Source organism: Sapajus apella, unplaced genomic scaffold (assembly GCF_009761245.1).
Source record: "Sapajus apella isolate SASKATOON/1434 unplaced genomic scaffold, GSC_monkey_1.0 scaffold23, whole genome shotgun sequence".
In the NCBI taxonomy this organism is placed as follows: domain Eukaryota; kingdom Metazoa; phylum Chordata; class Mammalia; order Primates; family Cebidae; genus Sapajus; species Sapajus apella.
Genome location: NW_022436963.1, coordinates 30,716,447 through 30,741,855, shown reverse-complemented (window position 1 = coordinate 30,741,855; position 25,409 = coordinate 30,716,447). Strand labels below are relative to the sequence as shown.

At 43.1% G+C, this 25,409-nt stretch overlaps 1 protein-coding gene across 1 annotated transcript in view; it reads right to left on the bottom strand.

Moving 5' to 3' along the window:
• The window catches only part of ITPR1 (inositol 1,4,5-trisphosphate receptor type 1), a 346,432-nt gene that overhangs the window by 305,434 nt on the left and 15,589 nt on the right, over positions 1–25,409 (bottom strand). The window contains exons 3-4 of the mRNA XM_032290649.1: positions 16,379–16,486; positions 12,127–12,197 (exon numbers count right to left, since the gene is read on the bottom strand). Coding sequence (XP_032146540.1) covers positions 12,127–12,197; positions 16,379–16,470 — 163 coding nt within the window. The 5' untranslated portion in view covers positions 16,471–16,486. The remainder of the gene's footprint in view (positions 1–12,126; positions 12,198–16,378; positions 16,487–25,409) is intronic.

Sequence of the window (25,409 nt, the reverse complement as noted above, 5' to 3'; positions counted from 1 at the left end):
ATCCTCCCTACTCTACCAGATTCGGCAGGATCTTGACTTGGAAAGCTATTGTTTTTTCTATTTGTTCATCTTTTCAAATTTTCAATAATGCCATCTTTCCACTCATGTTCTCTACCAATTGAACTGAACCCATTCAGTTTCCAGAGAGCTTCTTGTCTACAGTGTCTCTGTGCTCTCCCCAGCTGTTTGTTGACCCAACGCTCCCAACCATAAGGCTTCCACAGGAAGCAAAAACAGAAAGAACAGCTGGGTCCTTTGGTGGGAAAACACACACAGTCAAATGGGATCATCCATCTAACCTCTGTCCCACAGCAGAAATTCCCTCTGCAAAATCTCTGACAGATGGTCAGTCCTGTTTGAATTAGGGGTAACTCAGGAATTTGAAACAGGCCTTCTCTTTGGATAACTGCTGAGCACTAATAGAATTAAGTTCCTTAAGCCTCAAATTCTACCTCTGGCACTTTGATCCACTAGCCCTCCTTCTCTATTGCTCTGGGCTCAGAACATCTGTCTTCTATACAATGGCCCTAAAATAAGGGAAGACAACAGAGAGGCTTTCAGGAGCATGACAGCTTGTTAGAAATGCAGAATTTCTAACAAGCTGTCATGCTCCTGCAAGGCTCTCTCGGCAGGGTGCGGTAGCAGATGCCTGTAATCTCAACACATTTGGAAGAAAACGCGGGAGGATCGCTAAGCCCAGGAGTTTGAGACCAGCCGGAGCAACATGGCGAAACCCTGTCTCTACAAAAAATACAAAAATTAGCTGGGTGTGGTGACATACGCCTGTAATCCCAGCTACTCAGGATTAGGAGGATGAGGTGGGAAGAAATATATATAAACTTGATTTGCTCATGCCAAAACTTGTTACAATGACTGAGGAAACTGCATTAGTGAAGATACAGATTTCAAACACTTTTAACTAAAATGTTATACTTGTTTTCAGTCATGTCATTTTCCCTGGTCAGTCATTGTCTACAAGTGCTAAGCAGACACGTATAAAATTTTGTGTAGACGCCAGGGAGGTCAAGGCTGCAGTGGGCCTTGATTGTGCCGCTGCTCTCCGGCCTGAGCTACAGAGCAAGACCCTATTTCAAAAAATAAATACAAACAAAAAAGAAATGCAGAACCTCAGATCTCACTTCAGACCTACCTAACTAGAATCTACATTTTTAACAAGATTCCAGGTGGTTTCTATACTCAGTCAGGTCTCAGAAGCAATGCCTTAGAGGTCTCTTCTCATTCATTCCACAAACATTTAAGTGCCTAACATAGTCCAGAACCTGTGCAAAGCCTTAGAGAGACAGGCATGGTTTCTGTCCTCACAGTTAATGCAGTAGGGGGGAAGGGCTAAGTCAAAGCCAGCAAGTTAAAAGTCAAAACCAAAAATTGGCAGTGTTATGTTATTTAATATGGACCAGGTAGTCCATTAAGTGCTTTACACAGATTAACTCATTTAATCTTCATAAACGCCCCATGAGGGACACGTAATAATTTCCCCATTTTCCAGATGAGGAAATGGAGGCACTGTGAGATTAAATAATACATCTGAAATGACGTGACCAGTAAAAAGCAGTGCTGAGAGTCAAACCCATGGGGTCTAGCTTCAGAGTCTCTGCAAAAGGAGCAGCTGCCTATCTGCACACAAAGGCTCAGTAGACGTGCCCCTGAGGAGATGCCTGAGACGTGAAGGTTGAGTAGGCATTAGAAAGACTGGGGGGTCCAGAACGGAACAACAGAGACAGGGAGATCATTTCAGACAGATGAAAAAGGACATGCAAAGTCTCAGAGTACAGAGTAAGTTTTCTGACTGCCAGGAGGAAGTCAATCCCTCTGGATGGAGCACAGAACCTGGAGGGGTTACTGCAAATGAGGCTGACAGGTAAGCAGTGGTGACTCATGTGGACTGCTGGGAACCCTGATAGTGGGTCTTCTATCCTGAGCACAACAGAGGAACCACCAAGAGGTTCCAAGCAGCTGAGTGACATCTTCAGATCAGTGCTGATTCTCCTAGCCACAATGAATAGTGGATTGGAGGCGGTGTCCACACTCAGACACAAAGGAGAAAATGGTAGAATTACAGAAACAGGTGAGGATTCTGTGCAGCAACTTCAGCAAGAAATATTGTTGCTGGAGCTAATCTAAAACATCACCATTCAATATCAATTGGAGACCTAGCCGCCAGGTTACCCCTGCATTAGCTTTATTCCCACCAAGCAATATGCCTTTTAAATGTGGAACCTAGGACATCAGAAGCCCTAAGTGTTTTCTGAGCAACACAACTCTGTGAAGTCACTTAAGTGGTAGATACTCTGTGGTTCTCTACACACGGGTTCAAATCCCAGGTCCACCTTGATTCCTAACCCTGTGTGGGTTCAGGGTGCCCAGCTGTAAAATGAGACAATAACAGTACCTACATCACAGTGTGTTCCAATGGTCAAGAACAAAAGCATGCATGACCCTACCAGAAAGCCAAGCAAGAAGAAGGAAGGTATTTAACAATGATTTGTTTTTCATGCTCCTGTACTAAATGCAGTCAAGGAATCTCAAAACTATAGGTATGGGAGAGGAAAAAAAAAAGATCAAACATTAGGAGTCAAGGGGAAGACACTCTCAGAGAATAAGACTAATAAGATCCACTTTCTGGGGAGAAGACAAGTCAGCTACGAGCAAGTTTCAGGGTTTGTTGGTGGTGGTGGTTGTTTGAGACAGGGTCTTACTCTGTTGCCCAGGCTGGAGTATAATGGTGCAAACACGGCTCACTGAGGCCTCAACCTGGGCTCAAGCAACCCTCCTGCCTCAGCCTCCTGTGTAGCAGGGACCACACATGAGCACCACTACACTTGGCTACTTTCATTTTTTGTAGAGACAGAATCTCATTTTGTTGCTCAGGCAGGTCTTGAACTCCTAGGCTTGAGCCATCTTCCCGCCTCGGCCTCTCAAAATGTTGGGATTGCAGACATGAGCCATCACGTCCAGCCTACAGGAAAGCTTTTCAGAAGTAACAGGCTCAGGTAGTTTGGAGCAAGATTTCAGGGTGGAGTTAAGGCATCAGTTAAAAAGATCAGCAGCCATTCAACTTAAATGTTAGTGAAAACACTCCTAGAAATTGGAGCAGTCAAAACTATATCAGAAAAGAACCACCAGTTTTCAACCAGTTTTTAACGAAGGACCAATATTATGCCAGGCGCTAGGCTAGTAGTGCAGAGCAACATTTGGTCCCTTTGAGTGCTCCAAAATCTAGCCGAGGAGAAAACAATAGCTCCGTGTTTATCACACTGTGATAAATAATATACTCAAGATTGTTAAGTAGGCGGTTAGCATGTCCCTCTTGTCTATAGACACTTGCTCCTGTGTCAATGCAGCTCACAATGACATATATTGGGGTGGTAGAGAAATCAGGTGATTTTCCTCGAAGAATATTTCAAGGCCAGTCCTCTTCTAAATAGTGTTTAGAGTAGCTGTTAGGAGGAGAATTTCTGATGTTAGACTGACTGGGCTCAAATCCCAGCTCTGCCACTTCTAGCTACATGATCTTGGACCAGACATTAAACATCTTATATGTCAGTTTCCTCATCTGCAGAAAAGTACCTGCCTTACTTATGAAGTTGTTATGAGGATTAAATAAATGAGTGAAAAGTATATTAATTAAATAGATTATATTCACTAAAGTCTATTAGAACTACACAAGGTATTCACTATATTTGCATTTATACAAAATAGGTTAGCATTAATTACACAGGGTGATGGAACCAAAAAAAATTTTTTATTTCATGGCTCAAACACAGTAGCTAAAAGACAGTGTGAGTAGAAGGGAGCATTTAAAGGGAACATTTGGCACAGGAGTGCTCTTTGACCCCAGGAGACTTTCTAAATCTCTCTAATTTCCTCACTTGTCAAATAAGAAAGGAAAAGAGTTATCATAAGCTTAAGTGATTCACCACACATCTTCATCAATGCTCTGAAGACAGGATTATAAAACCCTTTGCCAAAGGAAAAGTCCTTAATCAACCACAGCATACTGCTTTCAGGAGAACCATATAACAATATGACAATATGATCCCATTAGCTTGCTGAGATTTCCAAATCAGTTTCACCCTCAATGGAGGAAGCCACAAAAGCAATACTGTGATTCAATTAGAGGACAAGGCAAACATATTTATTGCGCTAGAAGCATTTTATGCACAGAGCTGAAAATGGTCAGCAACTAAATTATAAGCGTAAACGACTATAAAAGAGGGATCAGAGGTCTACTTTCTAGGGTGACTTAGGTATGCAAAAAAGAATGGATCCGGTGGTTCGCACCTGTAGTCCCAGCTACTTAGGAGGCTGAGGAAGGAGAATTGCTTGAACCCAGGAGGTGGAGGTTGTGGTGAGGGGAGATCATGCCATTGCACTCCAGCCAGGGTAACAAGAGCGAAACTCCATCTCAAAAAAAAAAAGAATGGATGCAGGGAATCAAAGCAAACACAAATTCCCTCATGTCCATTTTCAGGGTACCTAGAGCCTTCAGACACGTATCTCATAGCTTGAAGCAAGTAGGCAGCGATCCAGCGAAGGATACGCTGCAGTGTGTGGGACTCCAGCATAATCAGGCAGCAGGCACCTTCCCCAGTCATTGTGTAACACATTGTGAGCATTCTATGTTGCCCAGAGAATTGACTTAAATTACAGTTTTGTTCCCTTTAAATGGAGCCTGTTGGTGCAAGATTGAGATAAACTAGTAAATCTAAAATGAAGATTATAAAAAAACCATTAATCTTTTTATTAAATATGAATTGATTTTGTGAATACAGAACAAGTAGGCAAGAGACTCTCCTACAAGGCAGCTGCACACACGTTTGAAACCTTCAATATGCCTCGAGGCATATACTTGACAAGTACCTTAAATAGACTGATTTTTCTGCCTTATTTAACAAGACAGGCAGAAAGTCAGTCCTGTAGCCCTACTGCGAAAGGTCTGTCAAGGATTAGAATCAAAACAACAAACAAAATTTAAGTTAGGCCCTTCCCTTTGCAACAGGGTATTTAAAACTAAGTAAGATATGGATTCATTCTTTCGATGCCTTGCCAAAAGAAAAAAATGAAAAAAAAAAAATACTGTTGCTTAGCAACAATTAAAACAATGTGCAGCAAAGGAGGGTGGTTTGAAAGAAAGTTAAGCCAGTGAGTTTGTTATAGCCACCCTAGATGGCCTTTGTGACCCAAGATCCTGCCTGTGTCCCCATCTGGCCTCAGGGTAAGGCCTGGCTATTTCCGGTCCTCATCTATCTTAACAAAAAGACCTGTAATCCCAAAGAAATGGGAACCTACTTCTGGACAGCACAAGTCTTCAAGGCTTCTAACATGAACTTGCCTGTTTCCACCACTAATAGCAAAGTTTCAAGCTGGATAAAATCTTGGAGAAACCCCATTTGACAAATGGGGAAAACGAGGCTGAGAGAGACGAAATGACTTCCCCAAGGTATTGGAGCAGTTTGTGGCAGATTCTGGGCTGGCTGCTAGCTCTGGCATCCAGGGGTTGCTCTTTACCCTATATTCAACCTAAATTGCAGGCAAAAGTAAGATCAGAGAAGTAGATTATTGACAATCATGTGTTTCTTATCACTCAACCAAGAAAAATGCCATTCTTATTTGAGGATCCTTCTTAAGTTGCTGGGAGGTTTCAAAGTCAATTATGAAGAGCTTGCATGAGATGTGAAACCTTTCTCTCAATAAAATGATCCTACTACATCCACCAGCCCCCTATTAGGTGGGCTAACATGGTGCCAGCACTCTGGGACTGGAGAAAGAAGAGTCCAATAAAAATGAAAAGGCTACAAGTCTGATCCTCAAGTTCACGGCCATGCTTTAGGTCCAAGAGTGGCTCTTTACAGCCGAGCAACATACTCTTCTCCATCCCAGTATCATGGTGATCACACAATACTCAAACTGTCATTATTTCTAGCAGGGCATATATTGAGGAACCAGAGGTCTTCTATCAGCATTTTATTATGGAAATGGCCAGAAACTGGATTATACTGCCCCAGGTCAGACCCTCATTTCCACTACAAACAGAATTCATTTTACTGTAGGTAACATACTGCGCATCGGGGCAATGGCTAAAAGTGCATTAAGAGTGGCAGGGTGCAGTGGCTCACACCAGTAACCCCAGCAATTTGGGAGGCCAAGGTGGCAGGTGGATTGGGGCCATGAGTTCAAGACCAGCCTGAGCACCATAGCACAACCCCCATCTCTACAAAAATTAAACAAGAAGCCAGGTATGATGGGGTATATCTATAATACCAGCTACTTGGGAGGCTGAGGAAGAAGGATTGTTTGAATCCAAGAGGTGAAGGCTGCAGTGAGCCATGACCATACCACTGCACTCCAGCCTGGGCAATAGAGTGAGACCTTGTCTCTATAAAACTACAAAGGAAGAAAAACACTGGACCCAGCCTTTGAAAGAGGGCTCTGGCTACGACATTCGTAAGTCACATGGCACTGAGCAAGCTTGTAACTCTTACCATCTCAAATGCATCACGTACCAAATAGATGAACAGTGAAAGATTATGCACATGAAAAGCATCCCCATCTACTTTCCCCACTAGGCTGGTTTTATACTATGTAAGAAGAAATTCTACCTGCTTTGCTTCTACTCATATATAAACAGCCGCAGTGAAGACAAGAACCTACACTAAACAAGCTACCTAAAGATTTTCACTACATATTGATGTGGACTTCTTTGAGAATGTATCTTTCCTCATGGAGTACAAGTGGCTGGCACATAGGAACTACCCAATATGTTTTTGTGGAATGAATGATAAGAATTCTAAGAAGTGACCTTAACTGACTATGGGCAAGTTACCCAACTTCTTAGAGCCTCGGTTTCATTTTCTTATCTGCATAATGGGAACATCAAGAACTACACTTCATAGGTGGGTTCCTCTGATTAAAAGAGATAATTCACGAGAAGCATTTTGCCCAAAGTAAATGCTGGATTAACACGGGCTACTGTAATTTATAATGTGGGTCTGGTTTTCCATGAAACCCTAAGACTCCTGAAAGCAAGAAGGACTGTAACTCATCTTGCCCTGCCATCACCAGCCAGCAGCTGGCACACAGTAGAGCCTCAATGCTGGAGGTAAACACTAATTTTTCACAATACATTAGCTTAGACTGGACTATGATGCTTGAAACCAACTTCACTCAAAAAGAGAAAGGGAAGGTACGTATTTGGAACATCCACATATTCAGTCTGTCTGATCCCCTCCCCAATCCATATAAACCAATTAGTGATAGAATAATGATTCCTTTCGCCTTTTTCCTGCTCCAACTTCTCCTCATTTTGAACCATAAGTTTCCCATCAAAAAGCTTTTATTCTGAAATTGAGGGGCTCCCCGTAAGGTTAAAAGCTGCACATTTTGATAACACATATGGTAACATCTGTCCAATGTCAAGGATTTGGAGCCATGACTAGTCTCTTGATGTGAACAGAAAAGACCAGGTTCTGAGAGCAGAGCCTGACTGTTGCCCCAATCTTAAGAAAGGAGATTATGCAATAATGGCATGATCAACACTAAAGCCTATCAGCTAACTGCCCAAAAGCCCAGTTCCCGTGTTTCTACTCCAACAACCCTGGTAGTGATTTATATCTAAAAAGAGCAGAGATTCTGGGAGAAAAATGAAGACTGGTTGTTAGTTTCCCCCTTTTATTTGTAGAAGATGCCTTTATATTCAGCATCAGGGAAGAGGGGGAGGGACTGGTAAAAGTGGGAGGAGGAAAAGATAATATAGAGAAAGGAATTCACTAACTACCCAGTTGTTACTCCCTGTTTCAATCTGACGTTTGCCTTCTCTATTCTTTCAAGATTATGGGCAAAGACAACACAAATCAGAAAGAGATTCTCTGCCTTGCCTTCTATGGACACTGGGGCTTTAAAGTGGTACCACATTAACAAAAGAACTATAGTGACTGCATTATTCTAAGTCTCAGCTCTCCTCATCACTTACGAGGGCAATGACATTGTCCAAAGTTCATTCAGGTGTTGAAAAAGATGTGGCTTATATGAAACAGATGTGCAGCTAACCTTTTCTTTCTACAGAGGAAGTTAAAGGCAAGAGATATATTCAAGGAAATCACACACACACACACACACACACACACACACACACACACACACAGGAATTCATTTTGGAAATGTACTTTCAATCATCAGAGAAAAGCAAGTGTGTTTGATGTTGAACTCTTCGACATCTACTGTGAAAATTAACAGCAATCACTCACTGACCAACTACTGTATACTAGGCACTCTATTAGGCTCTTTATGCATAATATCTTTATCAGGATGGAATTGTTAGGCCCCATTTCACAGGTCAGGAAACGAGCTGAGAAAAAGTATGTAATCTCTCAAGGTTACTCAGCTTGTATACAGGAGCACTGGGGCTCAAATCCAGACCCAAGGGTTCATGTGCATGTTCCTACCCACAAAAAATTTGAATACAAAAAGAATTAATAATATGTAATTATTCTCATATCGTTAAATATGAGATTTACAAGTACCAGCATCTGTAATAACTATTAGGAATGCAAAGAAAAGAACAAGGTTTACCAAACTCTTAACTAAGGGCCAGGCTCCCCCAGTACTAAATTCTTAAGACACAATAATCTTCCCAAAGAGCTTATGAGATAGAGACTATTATCCTCTCTCATTTTACAGAGAAAACCAAGGTTTGCAAAGGTGAAGTAATTTGTTCAGGGTCACACAGCAAAGAGTTCACAGAACTTAGATATGAACCAGGAAGCCTGATCCAAGAGCCTCTTTTATTAACCACTAGGGCTGCAGATCTCAGGAGTTCACAAAATTGAAGATGCAAAGTCAGAAGCCATGCGGAATATTGCATAAACAGGCCTTGGATTTCCATTTACTTAAGAACAGGTTACGATGGTTCTCAATATAGGAAATTACTTGGCAAGGAAACAATGGAAGCAAGAGCAAACCCAAATGACTACATGCAGCTCTGCTGATTGCTCAGATAAAGACTCCATCATCCCATTCGGCTGCTTGCCAGCATCTCGCTTTTCCATATGTGTTTGTTAAACTCTAGGGTGCAACGGTCCATCAGCAAACGGACTAGAAATGCCTTCAAATTGTCCAACTGCCCTATGCACAATTTCTAAACATCTAAATGATTTTAGCTCCAAAATACACTTACAGTTGGAAAGGCAGCAATTGCTTCCAAAAAGAGATCTTTTTCTTCATTTTAGAAAAAAATATCAAAGTATGCTGCACCACAGTTGAAGGAATGCTTTGGAAAATTTTTTAAGACTCACTGCCCAAGTTCCATGGTGGAGGAGCAGATCTTTACAGCACTGAGGCAGCCTGCAAAGGTGGAGCTGCCTGGACTCCTCACCTGGATGCAGGGGCCTCTGGTTTAGCACGTGGAATTAAGGAAGTCCTGACCTACATCCCCAAAGCCTGCAGCAGTGCTTGTTCGAACCAGATTTTCCCACAAGGACAATGCAGCTCACAACCCAGAAACCTTTATTTTTAATTTAGGGAGAAAGGCAGTCAACAAATCAAGTCACTGTCACGTGACCACCTGCAGAACCAGGCCAGGCCGTAAAAGGAGTTTGCTTCTTTCCAAATAGCTTCTATCAGACTGTTACTGTTATCTCAAAACAGCTGCTTCAAATTGGCCACCATATATACATGCAAGCACCAGGCACCTTTACACTCATGCCAGAAAAACATGTCTCCTCCGACTTCCCCAGCTACAGTCCTGTTTTTTATGTTCTAACCCTGTGTTCAAACAGCCCGTTTCATTTGCAACAACATGGATGAACCTGGAGGACATTATGCTAAGTGAAATAAGCCAGGCACAGAAAAACAAATTCCACATGATCTTGCTTATATGTGGAATCTAAAAAGACTGAACTCCTAGAAACAGAAGGTCAAACACTGGTCACCAGGGGCTGGGGGTGGAAGATCAAGATGTTGGCCAAGGGATACAAATTTTCAGTTAGGAAGAGTGAGTTCCAGAGATCTATTATACGGCATGGTGACTACAGCTAATAACAGTATACTGTATACTTGAAACTCACTAAGAGTAGATTTTAAATGTCCTCACAAAAAAAAAAAAAAAAGCATATGTGAATTAGCTCAATTTAGCCATTGCACTATGTATACATATTTCAAAACATGTTGTGCACCATAAATATGTCGATTTAAAAAAAAATTTTAAATGTACATATATTTGTAAAACAAATAGCCACTAGTTCCTTTCATACAGTACATTAGAATCTCTCCCAGGTTCATCTCCCAGCTCCTAAGGCGTGTGTATAGAACGAGGTAAGAGCTCACACTGGACCACAGCAAAGGCTTCCGGACTCATATCCCTCCCCTTCATCCCAGCTGCAAAAGCCAAACCTAAACCAGCTCTTCCCTGAGTAACAAAGTCCATCCAGGTTTTATTAGCCTAGATTTCATTAGCTATGGTTCTTAACCTTGGTGGCACAAGAGAAACACCTGAGAGGCTTTCAAGAATCCCAATGCCCAGTTAACTCAGAATCCCTGAGCTGGATTCAGATATCAGTGTTTCAGAGAGTTCTCCAGGTGATTTCCCTATGCAGCCAAAGTTGAGAACCATGGCTTCTACTCCACTCATCAGCAGCCCTGTGACCTCAAACAAGGCTTTTAAGATGTGATTGTATCAATCTCCTCCCAGGGAAGAGGGATGGCTCCCTGAGCTAACACAGGCAGAGTGCTTAGCACAGGGCCTGGCATAGTCAATTGTTCTTTTCCCTTTTAATATTCACACTGAGGAAGCAATTCTATGAGTGACTGAATTATGATCATTGGGTGAAATCTTTCATTTCTGCAGCACTCAAGGTGGTGTCATGTTTGGGAAGGAGACAGGAAAGAGGGATTGAGAAGGAAAAGACGGTGGAGGCAATAGTTGCCTTGGGTTCCTCTTGTAGCTTGTATCAACAACTCTTTTTCTTTCCCTTTTTTTTTTAACGGCCTCCCCCACCCCCACCCATCCTCAGGTGAAAACATTCTCCTGATGGTCTCACGCCAACTGGATGCAGCTCAACACCAAATGTCTTCCAAATGGCTTTTCTCCATGTGAACGTCTGTGTTCTATTTTATTCTAATGTATTTAGCTTTTATCCAAAAAAAGTCAGTTTCTAAACCACTAAACAATAAGAACTTAGAACTCAAATTATATAATATGCAAAAGGCAAGATATGAGCCCTTTGGGACTGAGGCCATCTGTCAAATACCTGAACTAGTGGTTTTCCACCCTGGCTATAAAGAATCAGCCCCAATTTCAGAGATTAGCTTAATTGATAAATAATTTAATTAATAAGTAGATGCTTAGGGCTCTACAGTGGAGCCTTAAGGCCTAAGCTCTCAAGCATCTATTTAATTTAAAAACTCCCTACAGCTGAGGACCACCAACTACACACAACAACGAAAAAGAAACACAAATGTTCATCATCTCAGACACCAAGTATACTTAAAGGACCTCCTACAGTAAACTAAACCACCTTTGGCGAAAGGTACCAAATTCAGGAGGCCTAAAGAAAAAGCTCATTTTTGTGGAAAAGCTGCCCAACCTGTGTCTTTTTTTGTTTTTGAGACAGATCTCACTGTCACCTAGGCTGCAGTACAGTGGTGTGATCTCTGTTCACTGCAGCCTGGAACTCCCAGGACTCCAGTGAGACGTTCAGTGAGGTGTCATTAGATACCTCTTAATGGAGGTATCTAAGAATATCAGAATCCCCAAAGGGACAGTGAGATCTCCTAAAATAATGAATGTTCCCTGTGACTGGATCCATAAATCCTATTTGAAGAAATATCTGCACAAATCTAAGACTTTAAACCGAATTAGCACTTGTCAACACATATTCAATAGACAAATTAAGGACCCAGTAAAAGCCATCCCAAACTTGATACTAAATTTATTTATGCATTTTTCAAGCAGTTGTAAAGCTTAGAACTTGAAATCATACTCTGAAAAAAATACATTAAGTAAATAAGCTTATCTTGCTTATAAACACACACACACCACCACCACCACAACACACTTCATGAATTTTCAAGCGACTCAAGGTGACCACTCCAGGAAAGCCACCACCTTACCTCTGAATTTCTTAGGTGGATTATTAAGGTCCCCGGTTTCTGGCTGTACAACACAACGATCATCAACCAGGCTGTAAAGAAGACAGACAAATGCTCTATCAAGTCAAGTGTATGAAAATAAAACTCTTAGCACTATGCAAAAATCAGATGTCCCAGGGCTTTTCCTGTGCAAAATTTAGACTGCCATATTCTCCTGCCAGCAACTCTTTACACTAGAGGCTTCCTATGCACACATCTAAACCTAATCCAAAAGCCCAGGGTTCTGTTCTGTGAAGGACACATTAAGCCACTGTTTTCTGTGGCTCCTTCCCCATAACCAAGTCCATGGTAGATCTGAGTATAGCATGCAATGTGGCTGAAGTCAAGAGACAAAGCAAGGGGCTGTTGCATTCGACTAAAGGAGCACAGCAGCTCACTTTGTATCACGTGAATATGAGCCAGGCCCTTGCCCTTGGGGGAGTTCAAGGCTAGTGCAGGAGCCTTAAGAGCAAACTGGTAAGGAGAATATAGGGCTGTAAGAGAAGGAAGAAAAAAACTACAGCCAGAAGCGAACTGTGCCTGAGGTCATCTGAGAAGATGCAGACACAGGAAGTTATAATGGAACTACTGGAAGAGTCGAAATAGACATGGGAGGCTAACGGGGAGCATTCCAGGTGGAGAGAACCATAAGCGCAAACTCATGGGATATGAAAGGACTCTGGAGCATCAAAAGCAACTAATGGGGAAAGTGCAAAAAAAATTACAAATAAATTAGCTCACATTACATAAAGACTCAGTATTTAAAGTCCTGACTGCTAAGTCTAACTTGCACAATTCTTTTAGAAGAACCACTTAAAAATATATTTTTGAACAGATGAGGGAACTAAGACTCTGAGAAGTTATACAACTTGTCCAAGCTCCTAAAACTGGTACTGATAGAACTGGCTCATCTTCCAAGTGACCACAGAACCTGTACTTGTTCCCAGCTAACAAGCTACGGTTTTCCAGGGTTCCTCCATTCATCTGTGCTGCCTCCTCTTATCCCAAATGCAAGGTACCATTAAATATTCACCCTTTACCCTTGCTGGTCTATCCTCCAAAATTCCCTTTTGCCTCCTAAATTCCAGCCTGTCTTTCAGGACCCTGATCAAGTGCCCCAGCTTCTCCACAAAGCTCCCCAAGCCTTTCCTGCGCCAGATACTCTCTGCCCCTCCTCCGTCCTCCCAACCTCACTGACTGAGACTCCAAAGCTGCACCAGGCTACCAGCTCCATGAAGGCCAGAAGATGCCCAAGGATAGCAGCTCAATATCTATTTGGTGGGTAAATCAAAGTGTCCATGGCAGCCCACCAGCAGTTTGCCTCCCTCGGCTTCATGACACAAGACCTCACTGCATCAACAGGAGGGACAATGTGGCCAATGGCCTCAGTTCTCATGTAAAAATCAAAAGCAGAATATACATATATAAAATCCCCACCCTGAGCCCCTGTAGGTGTAAGTATAGTAGTGCCCCCAGAGCTAACATAATGCTTGACAGGGTGGGCTCAGAATCCAGGGTAGGGCTAGGTTAATAAATCATCGAGTTCTCAAATGGGGAGGAAGTGGTAAGAGAAGCCCAGTCGAGCTTAGAAGACAAATGAATTGTAGATGACACTCTGCCACCTACTAGCAGCATGACCATGACTATGGCATTTCACCCTTATCGGTCTGTTTTTTCATCTGTAACATGAAAGTGGGTCTCAGGGATTCTTAACTAGGGAGATGTTCAGACTTATTGTTTCCAAATATACTAACATCAGGACTCTATCAACCCAGCTTACTAAAGCTGTGCTGTAGGACGAGGCCCAAGAATTGCCCCTGCCTTTTTTTTTTTTTTTTTTTTTTTTTTTTAAAGAGATACAGTTCTTGCTATGTTGCCCAGGCTGGCCTTGAAAGCTGGTCTTAAACTTCTGGCCTCAAAGGATCCTCCCATCTCAGCCTCCCAAGTAGCTGGGATTACAGGTGTGAGCTACTCCACCCAGCTGAACCTTTATTTTTAACAAGCTGAAAAGGCAATTCAGAAGCATGCCACTACGGAGTAGTGTGCACACACACACTTGCCCTCCAAGATCCTATGGGAATTCTAAAGTTCAGTCAACAGATGAAGCCATTTGGAGGTAACCACCATCTACGTAAATGGGATGGGGCTGGAGTGCTACACAGTGAGTCCTGTTACAACTGACAGTCACTCATTACGGTCCAGAACAGGTGGACTATAAGGCTACAAACATTAAAAAGAGGACATAAATGCTAAAAATATTAAAAAGAGGAAGGGATGTCAAATTTTCTTTCCAACTGCATTTTTATACTGCTATCCTCAAATATGTGCAAGCAACTGAGAAAATTAAGTATTCATCTCAAGGAAGTATTAGCAGCCCAAAGTTCAAAAGGAAGCCCTCCTTACTTTAAAAGGGCAGGAGGGATTCATCATTAATTTGCTTACAATGTTTGAGGAAAACACTTAAAGAGCACTTCATATGATTTTCAAGAAGAGATGCCCTGGAAGAGAAAAAAGGTAAAAGGTACAAAGATCTCAGAGGCTCAAGAGGCACCTGGGTGACTGCGAAGTCAAGACACCCAGGGGAAAGATGGGCATTGACTGGGCTGAGGTTTAACCTGGCTTCCAGATAGGGGCTGGGCACAGTCAAGGAGGAGGGAGAGCTGTGGGCAGACAAAGAAGCTGGGAACAGAGAAGCTGGCCTGCAGAAATCAAGTGTTGGCAGCCTTGGCCTTGTAGTCTGACATTTTCTGAGCTGTGCAATCCTGGGCAAGTGGCTTTGCCTCTCTGAAGCTCAGAGGTTTTGCCTCCACAAACAGTGATGGCGATAGTGTTCACGATAGACAGTTGTCTGAGGATTAAGGAAGATGTAGGCACAGTATTCAGCACAATACCTAGCACACAGTGAATATCCACCAGGCTCATTTAGTGCTTTGCATTTATTACCGCTGTTGTCATTGCTGAAAATAAGAAGAGGATGAGAGAGTCAACCATGGACGATGAAAAGAGGAAGGAGCCAACCACGAAGAAAGAGGGGACAGTCAGAGGCAGGGCAGCAGGAGGCCTGTTTGCCAAAAGCCACAGAAGATAAATTGTTAAGGATGGGTGCATAATGGAGAGAGGTCAAATACAGAAAGTCACTGGATCTGGTGATCAGGCAGTCATGGATGACTTCTTTTCACTGGATGACATTTGAAAAAAAATGTCTCTATAGTGGGAGCACATGTCTAATTGAGCTGTAATTCTGTATCTGTAAAAATTTGCTCCCTGAGGGTGGAGTAACCTGCATGAGAGCCTAGGACTACTTATCGTGCACAAATACCAGAAAACAAGCATGCTTTAAATAATAGCTATAATTAAAAGAAAGGTCTGGCTGCTGTAAAAATGAGGTTCTTGGAGAAGCTGCTGGTCTTCCTTCCCCCAATTTATTTGAGACCAGCTCTTGCCAAATTCAACAATGCCACCCCGGTCCTCACTACTCTTTTCTACACAAAGACAATATAGACCATTCGTAACTATTTTGGAGTTAACCATCTTGATTCTCCATTCTGCTTCTGTCTGCCTTTGGGACTATTTCATGTCTCATTTCCTCTTCTAGACAATAGGCGTAGGAGGAGAAGGGAGAAGATAATCAAATGAGTACATTATGAAATATATTTATAACCTGAAAAGTCGTATAAAGATTGGGGGAGAAAGCACAAAAAAGCAAAAATCAGATTTATACAACTTTATGCAACTTGTAATCTTCAAATGCATATAGCAATGTGAAGTAGGAAAGGTCTGCTTCAAAGAAAAGAGATAGGCAGCCCAGGAGGTTTGGTCTTTGCTTATTTTATAAACGAGTCAGTATTTGAAAAGAAGAGCCTTTACAAAACTAAAAATCACTTCTTCAGGCTCTGTAAATATTCATCTTTACACTTCATCCCATCTAACTTTATTCCACAGTGGAATAAAGGCACTCTCCCTTTTATATAGGAAGGAAGAGCAAATTTTAATAAACTCAGAATTAATAGTGTCCTACATAATGAGGTTTTGCTCTTTCAGAAGTATGCAGAAAATTGTGTTTTTCTATGAGAGGTTAAACTTGGCTAACATGGGAGTTGGTGTTTGTGATTTCAACCGCACTTAGAAAGCCAAGTAAAATGGTAACATTCTTATGTTAGAAAAATCGCAGTTTTAAGCTGATGTTATGATGTCTTAAACAAATACTGCCACACAAGAAACTGCATGCTCTTACCCCAAGGTGCTAATAAATCCATTGGTCGATCCCTCCGCGTACAGAGAGCAAATGTCTCCAATATGTAGGAAGCTAGACATTTTGTCAGACATGCCTTTCTCGAAAATCCTAGACAAAGTAAAATATGCAACATTGTTAGAAGAAAAGAAATGCTCGGAGAGGGAAAAAAGTCACTAAGAGTTGGCTTAGCTCAATTTTCCAACGCGCCTTACTTAAAAGTCAAATTTAAATAAGAGTTTGACAGGCAGGCAGTTCCATGAGCCAAGTGAGGACATATGCAACAACATTTTTTTCCCCATATATTATTTAATTTCAGGATATTCCAACCACAGGAACATTTGTTTCTAACAAAACCATGCCTGAGTCAAATTCTACAAGTTGAGGACCCTCGATGATAAAAACTGCAGTGAATAGAAAGCCTGCAGGGAACTCAGCCAAGAACGTTGCAGTGATTAGGGAGTTAGTTGGAAAGTCTGACTTATGAAACATTAACATATTCAATTTGCCTCAGGGAATGTTAAGTCAGAAGGAAACACCTGGTATAAAACTTGGGTCTGGCCAGGCCGCAGTGCCTGGGCTAAGGTACCAAAGCAACAACATGGCATTAATAAAAGGAAACCCAGTAATAAATACCACAAATTTCCAGCAGCCGTTTAGGCCTTTTAAGAATTCCAAAACTGTATGCACTTCACCCAAATGCTACTTAGATGTCTTTTTCCTTCTCGTCCTTCATCAAGAAACACTTCCAGAGGACCAAAGTCCTTTAGGCAGCACCTGGCCCGGATCCTTCAGTATTTGGGTAAGAATAATAAGGTTCCCTGGCCAGGAACACACAGCTAGTTAGAGACAGTCTTCGAAAAAGCTCTTAAGTTTCAGGAAATCTCTACATAGCCCAAAAATCGTTACACACACACACACACATAAATATCAACAAAAATACTGACGTGACTTCTAGAAGCAGCTTTCATCAGGGCCATAAATATTGAGGAGTGGGAGCCAATTGTAAAAAGCTACACTGACATTTAAAAAACAAACTCCGTTTTGTGGGAAGGCTGTGTGCTGGTGTGGACTGCGGCTAATCGCCCAGTGTTTCCGCAGGCACTTGGTGTGGAGATCCCAGGGTAACCCAGGTTTTCCCAAGATCCCTCCTCCAAATCCAGACACTTTTACAGCACTTTCCCTGTCCATTTACTCAAGTTCCCCTTCCAGAAGCCATTTACCCCATACAGCCACTAAAGATGTGACGGTATGGAACAGTATTATGTCTCCTTCCATTGCTTTCTGGGTGCCAAGTTTTCTTTCAGGAAGAATTATGCAGCAATGATCAGCATGAAACTTTGGGAAGCAACCTCCTACCTTAGCAGGAATGTCAGCTACTGAAAGCAAACTTATGTTAAATAACCTCAGTTCACTGCTTGGAAGAAGCTGCAGGGAAAAGCTAATTTGTCATCCCCTTTCCTCCCCTCCAACAACCCAGACGCTGCAGATAAAGAGCATTTCATTAAACATGAACTTATTTACAGAGGGAGACAGCAACTGAGAACACAGAATAAACTCTCAAACAAAAGGGCCAGCATCTCTAGACCTTGAGGGAAGACACATAAATAACGTGCAGAAGGACAGTTTGCCAAGTACCACTCTCTGGAATCATGTCAGTCATTGTTTAATTCTTTGTAACTACATTATTTTACACCTAAAGCCAAACCAGTGTTTTAAACAACATCCAGAAAGACAGCACAAATGGAAAACAAAAAGGGGAATTAATATTTCCCTTCTGTGCTTATGTTGTAAAGCTTTATCTTAAAGGGTCAGGAAGTCAGCATACTTCTGGGATCAATTATTAGAAGACAATGTGTCTGAATTTTGAGCCAGACCAAATTTGTGTCCATACACCCTGGCCTCCCAAAAGGACACCAGGGAATTTCCAAATGCAGGAGAGCAGGTATGTGCTCCAGCAAGAGGACTAGGGCCTTGTCCAGTGTGACTAAGGGTCTCCTTTCGGGATAGCCCTAGACAAGCATTCAGCCCCAGTGGAGACCAGGCCAGGAAACAGCAGTGCCTGCTGTTTTGTGAACTATCACCACCACCTGGATACCTTACTGAAAGATTCCAGGCCCTTCATGGGAAGAAGCAGACTTCAGTGTCCTCAGTGACAAAGCATGACATACCCCATGTTGCCTACAGGTGATCACTGCAATAGATGTCTGGACACTCCATTCCTACTGCATGGTTCTGCATTCTTTTCTTTTCTTTTTTTTTTTTTTTTTTTTTTTTTTTTTTGAGATGGAGTCTTGCACTGTCGCCCAGGCTGTAGTGCAGTGGAGTTAGGCTTACTGCACTCTCCAACTCCTGGGTTCAAGCAATTCTCCTGCCCAGCCTCCTGAGTAGCTGGGACTACAGGCATGCGCCACCAAGCCCAGCTAATTTTTTTGTATTTTTAGTAGAGACGGGGTTTCACCATGTTGGCCAGGATGGTCTCGATCTCCTGACCTCGTGATCCACCCACCTCGGCCTCCCAAAGTGCTCGGATTACAGGCGTGAAACACCACATCCGGCCCATTTTCTTTTCTGATAATAATAGCGGGCATCTATCAAGGATTTCTCATGTCCACCATTGTGCTAAGGGCTTTACAAATGTTCTTAGTAAATCCTCATGACCACAGCAGGAGGTAGGTAGTACCATTATTTCCATTTTATTGTTGGAAACACTGAGGTAGAGAGGTAAGATGCCCACGTCACATGTAATTAGCAAGCAGGGGGATCAGGGTTGTTATAACCCAGGTTTTAGATGGAATCTCACTCTGTTGTCCAGGCGGGAGTGCAGTGGCGCAATCTCAGCTCACTGCAACCTCCACCTCCCAGGTTCAAGCAATTCTCCTACCTCACCCTTCAGAGTCGTTGGGATTACAGACACCCACCATCAGGCCTGCCTAACTTTTGGATTTTTTGTAGAGATGGGAGTTTTGCAATGTTGACCAGACTGGTCTTGAACTCCTGGCCTCAAGGGATCTGCCCACCTCAGCCTCCCAAAGTGCCGTGAGCCACCACGCCTGACCCAGGTCTATCTGACTCTGCAGAGGAGGTGTTTATCAACAGTGATCCTGGGAATACAGGTTAAAATAGTCAATGTTCTTATGCTCTGGATGATTACAGAGAACTGAGTTTCTTCTTATGGACAATTCTGTTTCCTAATTTTTCTACCATGGCTCTGTAAATACTTTTGTAAGTCAGAAAAAAAAATTAAGCATCTTCTAACCAAGATACTTATTAAGTGGCTGAGATAACTGAACAAGTAACCTTGAGCCACATTTTACATCTCCCCCTGAAATCACAGGCCAGTCCACCCACCACTGCTAATGATCCTCTGGGCAATCTGCCAGGGGCTCCCCATTAAAAACAACCAAAAAGGGTGGGGAGGACAGATCCTTCCCAGGGGTCTCAGGCAACAATTCCACTCACAAAGGACTGGGCAGAAAGCTTGCTCGTCTGGCTAGAAATCTCTGGAGATCTCCTCTGGCCTCCCCTTAGTGAAGTGGAGGAAGGAGATTGGGAGAAGAGGACAGGTTTTAGTGCAATTATCAGTGATGTCCTGGAAGGAAAAACAAAGGCCGGGAAAGTCAACAGAACAGGCCTCACTGGCCGGGAGGGGTGGAGGTGGAAAGTCCGCCCCAGAAGCGATGGGCCTGGGAGCAATCTTCTGGAAGACTTCCTGTTGTTCAGAAGTTGGGTGGGAGAGCCCGCCTCTTTATCTGATCATGGACCATTTGTGCCTGTAAACTTGTAGCAGCTGCACTCAGGGCTGCTATGTCACTCACACCATGACAAGGACCACCTCAGAGAAAACAGAGCTGGCGCCAACCTGCCACTGAGCTGCAGAACTTCAAACGCTTATGGACACCCAGGTCTCTGCTGACAAGCCATGCCTGACATACATGAGGGCAGGCTTAGGTACTCGGCTCCCACATTCCACCCTGGCTCTCTGTCCCTAAGCTCTTATTGGGAGCCCACTGCCACCTCTGTGCTTTCATTTCCTTGTCTGTTAAATGGGGGTAATACTCACTTCGAGAGGCTGTGGTGAGGAACAGATGAAATCATTCTTGAAAAGCACCTGGTACAGTGGCTGACATACTTGAATTGCTCTATGCTATTTTTTTTTCCTTGAGAGATAAAGTGGAATTCTGAAAGATTTCAAGACTTTAAACTCAGAAAAGGATCCCCTGTTTAAAAAGTCAGATGTGTATCATAACGAATGAACTCCTATATGATCCATGATGATAGATTTTACTTTAAGGAAGATAATTTATCCTTCCTAATTCCCCTGTTGAAAAAAAGGTGAACAATACTGAATTACGCTCAACTCCCAGCCACAGAGCGTTATGGCCTTTCAGGAAACACAGAATCATAGAATAAAAGTTGGAAGGAACCCTGTAAAGCATGTAATTCCACTTACTGCCCAATAATGGAATCTCCCCACCACGCCGCCTATGGATGGTCTCACTGGGCAATAGAGCCTACTCTATGTTCAAACAGCCTTGTTCAAACAATTACTGCTAAACCAGGCACAGTGGCTCATGCCTGTAATCACACTTTAAAAGGCCAAGGTGGGAGGATGGCTTGAAGGAAGGAGTTTGAGACCAGCCAGACCCCATCACTACAAAAAATAAAAGTAAAAATACATTAGCAGGGCATGGTGGCACACCCTGGGCATGGCGGCACAACCCCAGCTACTTGGGAGGATCACTTGAGCCCAGGAGCTCCAGGCTGCCGTGACTGTACCGCTGCACTCCAGCCTGGCAAACAGAGCAAGACTCTGCCTGTGGAAAAATAAAACAAAACAATTACTCCTAGCCCCTCAAAGGACAGCTGCCTCCCAAAACTTTTGCTATTCATCTGTCCTCTGATGCATCTAAGACCTCTGCAAATGTGAATACTATCTAGATTCTTTCTCAACATTTCATTTCTTTTCACAAAGTATCAACATCCTCCCCCCAATTCCTGATGCAGCATGATCCCAAGAGCACCACTCAGCCCATGGCAGGCAAAGAATCTCCAGGGGATCCAGAGTCAAAGTGCCCAGGTTCAAACCCCAGCTCTGCCACTTACTCACTGCAGAACTTCAGCGAAGTTCCAGAACCTCCCTAAGCCTTGCTTTTCCCAGTTGTAAAATGGGGAGAGTAAGAGCACCTACCTCAGCAAGCTGACACGAGGTCCAGAAAGACAGTGTTTACAAAACACTCAGCAAAGCATCTGGCATGAAGTAGGCGTGCCATCAATATATGCTATTACTATTAGACCACCACCCACTACCATTCTGATCGATGGAAGCACCTATTAAAACAGGATTCTTCCAGGGTGGCTTTGGCCAGAGCAAAGAAAGGTAGATCGCTGCCTCTGGGAGATACTCTTGCAGAGCGAGGCTGTGGCAACTCTGTTGAGCCTCACACCAGCCTCTGGCTGAGCTTTCCTTTGCTCTCTATTGAAACTGCTCCCGAGCCATGAGTAAAAAAAGGGGCAGAGAGGAGTTGATTCTATTCCCAAGAAACGGTGCAAATTTAAAAAAAAAAAAAATGCAGAGAGATCTCCTTGGCGAACAGAAGCCAGAGCTGCTTTTCAGAATCTGTGCTGCTCTCTACCTTCTCTATACCTTTCCTGTTCTTCTCATCTATTCTGCTGGCTCCAGTCACTGTTACATGACGAGGATTCCCAAATCTCTCTCATGACCCACAGCTACTAGAGTTCTGCTCCTGGAGGCTCACGGCATCTCAATGTATCAAAAAGAATTCACCTGCCTGCCCAACCTGTTTCTCCTTCATACCCTTTTCTCAGCGACCACCAGCAAAGCCTGGTGGCTCCTCCAGTCCTCCGTCTCGCATGTTCCCTGCCACAGGGCCTTTCCCTATGCTGTTCTCTCAAGCCTACAACACTCTCATCCCTACCCCAACCCCTGCTCTAGTTAAGGCCAAGTCACCCTTCAGCTCTAAATTCAACTACCATTTCCACCAGAAAATCTTCCCCACCCCTCAAATGAAGTTAAACCCCACTCTTATAAACTCTGCACCAGGGATCTCTCCTTTCAGCCTTCATCTCAGTTACAAGTTCACATTTATTTGTGCAACTCCTGTCTGACACCCTACAAGGCACATGCTGTATTCTTGAGAGCTGTGTGTGATGTTTTATATACAACTATATTCCCAACACCAATGGCCAGCACATAGTAGGTACTCAGTAATATCTGTCAAATGAATAAATGAAGAAGTCTAATCCAGCACCAATTTTTGCTGATTTAAAGCTTTATTGTATCTCTTGAATCTTCTAGCTCCCCCTCCTCCTGCTAACTTGAGTCTCAGCCAGCATCATTTCTCAACTGGACTCCCTAAGGCCTTCCTGCTCATTCCTCTGAATCTCTTTCCTCCTCAGTCTATTCTGCATACAACATCCAGCATAATCTTTTAGAAACATAAATCAGACCGTATCATTCCCCTGCTTAAAACCTTCCAACATCACTTTGGAGCACTCCATGATCTAGTGCTGCCTACACTTCCCCTTGCTCTCCATACTCCAGCCATAATGAATTTTTTCCAGCCCCCACCCCCGCCGACCCACGCTCTGTTCCCTGGACCTTTACATGCTGTCTCCGCAGCCTGAGACATCTCCCTCCCTCCCCTAACTCCCAATCACCTTCACAGCCCAGTTTGATGTCTCCACCTCTGGGAAGCCCTCTCTGACCTCCCAAATCCGGGTTATATGTCTCCAACATAATCTTCTGTATAGCAACCTGGGTCCACCACCACTGTCCTAGCATTGCTTATTCACCTGTTTGTCTTCTCCATTAGACTGCAAACCCATGAGGGCAAGAACCTCAGTTGTCTTCTTCCCTGTTGCATCCTAGTACCTAGCAGTACCTGGGATACAGCAAGCAGTCAAATTTGGGTTCAGTGTCACTTTAGTGCCATTGTATCTGCTTCCTCAAAGAGTTTGTACTAGTTTTGTTTGTTTTTTAGAGTCAGGTCTTACTCTGCCACTGAGACTGGAATGCAGTGGTGCAATCACAGCTCACTGCAGCCTCGACCTCCCAGGTTCAAGGGATCCTCCCAACTCAGCCTCCTGAGTAGCTAGGACTACCAGTGCATACCACCATGCCTGGCTAAGTTTTTTCATTCTTATTTTTGTAGAGATAAAGTGTCACTATGGTGCCCAGGCTGCTCTTGAAGTCTGGCCGCAAGCAGTCCTCCTGCTTCAGCCTCTCAAAGTGCTGGAATTATAGGCATAAGCCACCACGCCTGGTTTGTTTTTTAGGTGATTGTTTTCCAAAACAAATTACAGCCAAATTTACAGTGTTGGATCAAGGAGAACAGTGCCTACTTGGTCCTTTTCAACAGATTTCTTTTTCCTTTCCTTTTTTTTTGTGATAGAGTTTCATTCTGTTGCCCAGGCTGGAGTGCAATGGCATAATCTTGGCTCACCACCACAATCTCTGCCTCCTGGGTTCAGGCCATTCTCCTGCCTCCGCCTCCCAAGTACCTGGGATTACAGGTGCCTGCGACCATGCCCAGATAATTTTTGTATTTTTCATAGAGACAGAGTTTCACCATGTTGGCCAGGCTGGTCTTGAACTTCTGACCTCAGATGATCCACCCACCTCAGCCTCCCAAAGTGCTGGGATTACAGGCGTGAGCCATAGTGCCCAGCCTTTTCAATAGATTTCTATGAGAAATTTGGAAGCAAATTTCTCAGAAACAAAATATCTAACTTTTATCCCTGGAAAGGTACTTTAACTTGTATCCCCACTAACCATCCCCTTTACATGTCCAAAACGGCTTTGAGTACTGACAAAAGTGTACGCTTCGAAACAGACTCAAAACACATGAGTCTGAATTCCAGCCTCATAAATTACTAGCTGTGTGTCCTTAAGCAAATTCCGTAACTTCTCTGAACCTCAGCTCTCTTATCTGTAAAAAAGCAGGCAAGGGCTTCATATTTCTCAGGGTCATTGTGAGAAGTAAACCAAATAATCCACACCAAGTGGTCGACACAATACTTGGCCCCTCACTCTCATTTTCCGCATGTCTGAATCAGTCTGAAATGAAAAATTCATTTTTGTTCCTTCAAAGTCTTCACTCACCTCAGTCCTTGTGATTCCTCTACTTGATGAATGTTGCTTACCTGGTCACTACTGCAGGAAACAATCTGGAGAAACAAGGGTCCCAGGAATGTTTAAATCCTCTGTAAGCCCACGAGGTAGCTGATATTTGGACAGCATATCCTGAGTACTGTTATTTTGTCAGTACCCAAACTCACAATACCCAAGCTGGCCAGACCTCAACTCAACTCCCCCGCCTTCTAACATCAATCTAGGTCCCCTGCTGGCAGTGGGGGTGGTGGAAACCTCTTCAAAGGGATAGTAATTCAGTATTTAGAACCTCTTCTGCTTTGGTGGAAAACAGGCCAAAGCACAACCTCACTAAAAAAGAAACATGCTCATTTAATTTTGAGCAGCAGCTCAAGATAGGTTTTGGATTTTCTTTTTCTTTTTTTCTTTTGCTAAAAGCTTTGAGTGTGATGGAAAACTCACTCATTTGACTGTGGCAGAAAACTCACTTATTGGAATTTTTCCATCTATTATTTCTCCTGCACACACTTAACTAATTGCATTACATTCATTTAAAAAAAAAAATCTCGATTTTCACCTACACAGAATTCTGAATTTAAAAGTTAAGAACTCCTGAAACTCAGACTGAAGTAGAACATTTCATTAACCAGGAAGTTACCTAAGGGAACACTTCATCCTCAAGGGTGGACGGGCTTGGGAGGAAATGAGAAATTGACTTTATACTAGTTAGGGGACCCCAAAACCACAGACATGCTCATTTTTACTAAGACACAAAGGCAAGCCTCCTATGTTTAATTAAGATGAAACTGGGGCTGAACTGTCTGACTTTGAGTAATCCAGTCACAAGGGAGTCCCACTGCCAGTCTGACCTTAAATGAGAACCTTGTAAGCATGAGAAGTCAGGAATTTCAGATCCCCTGC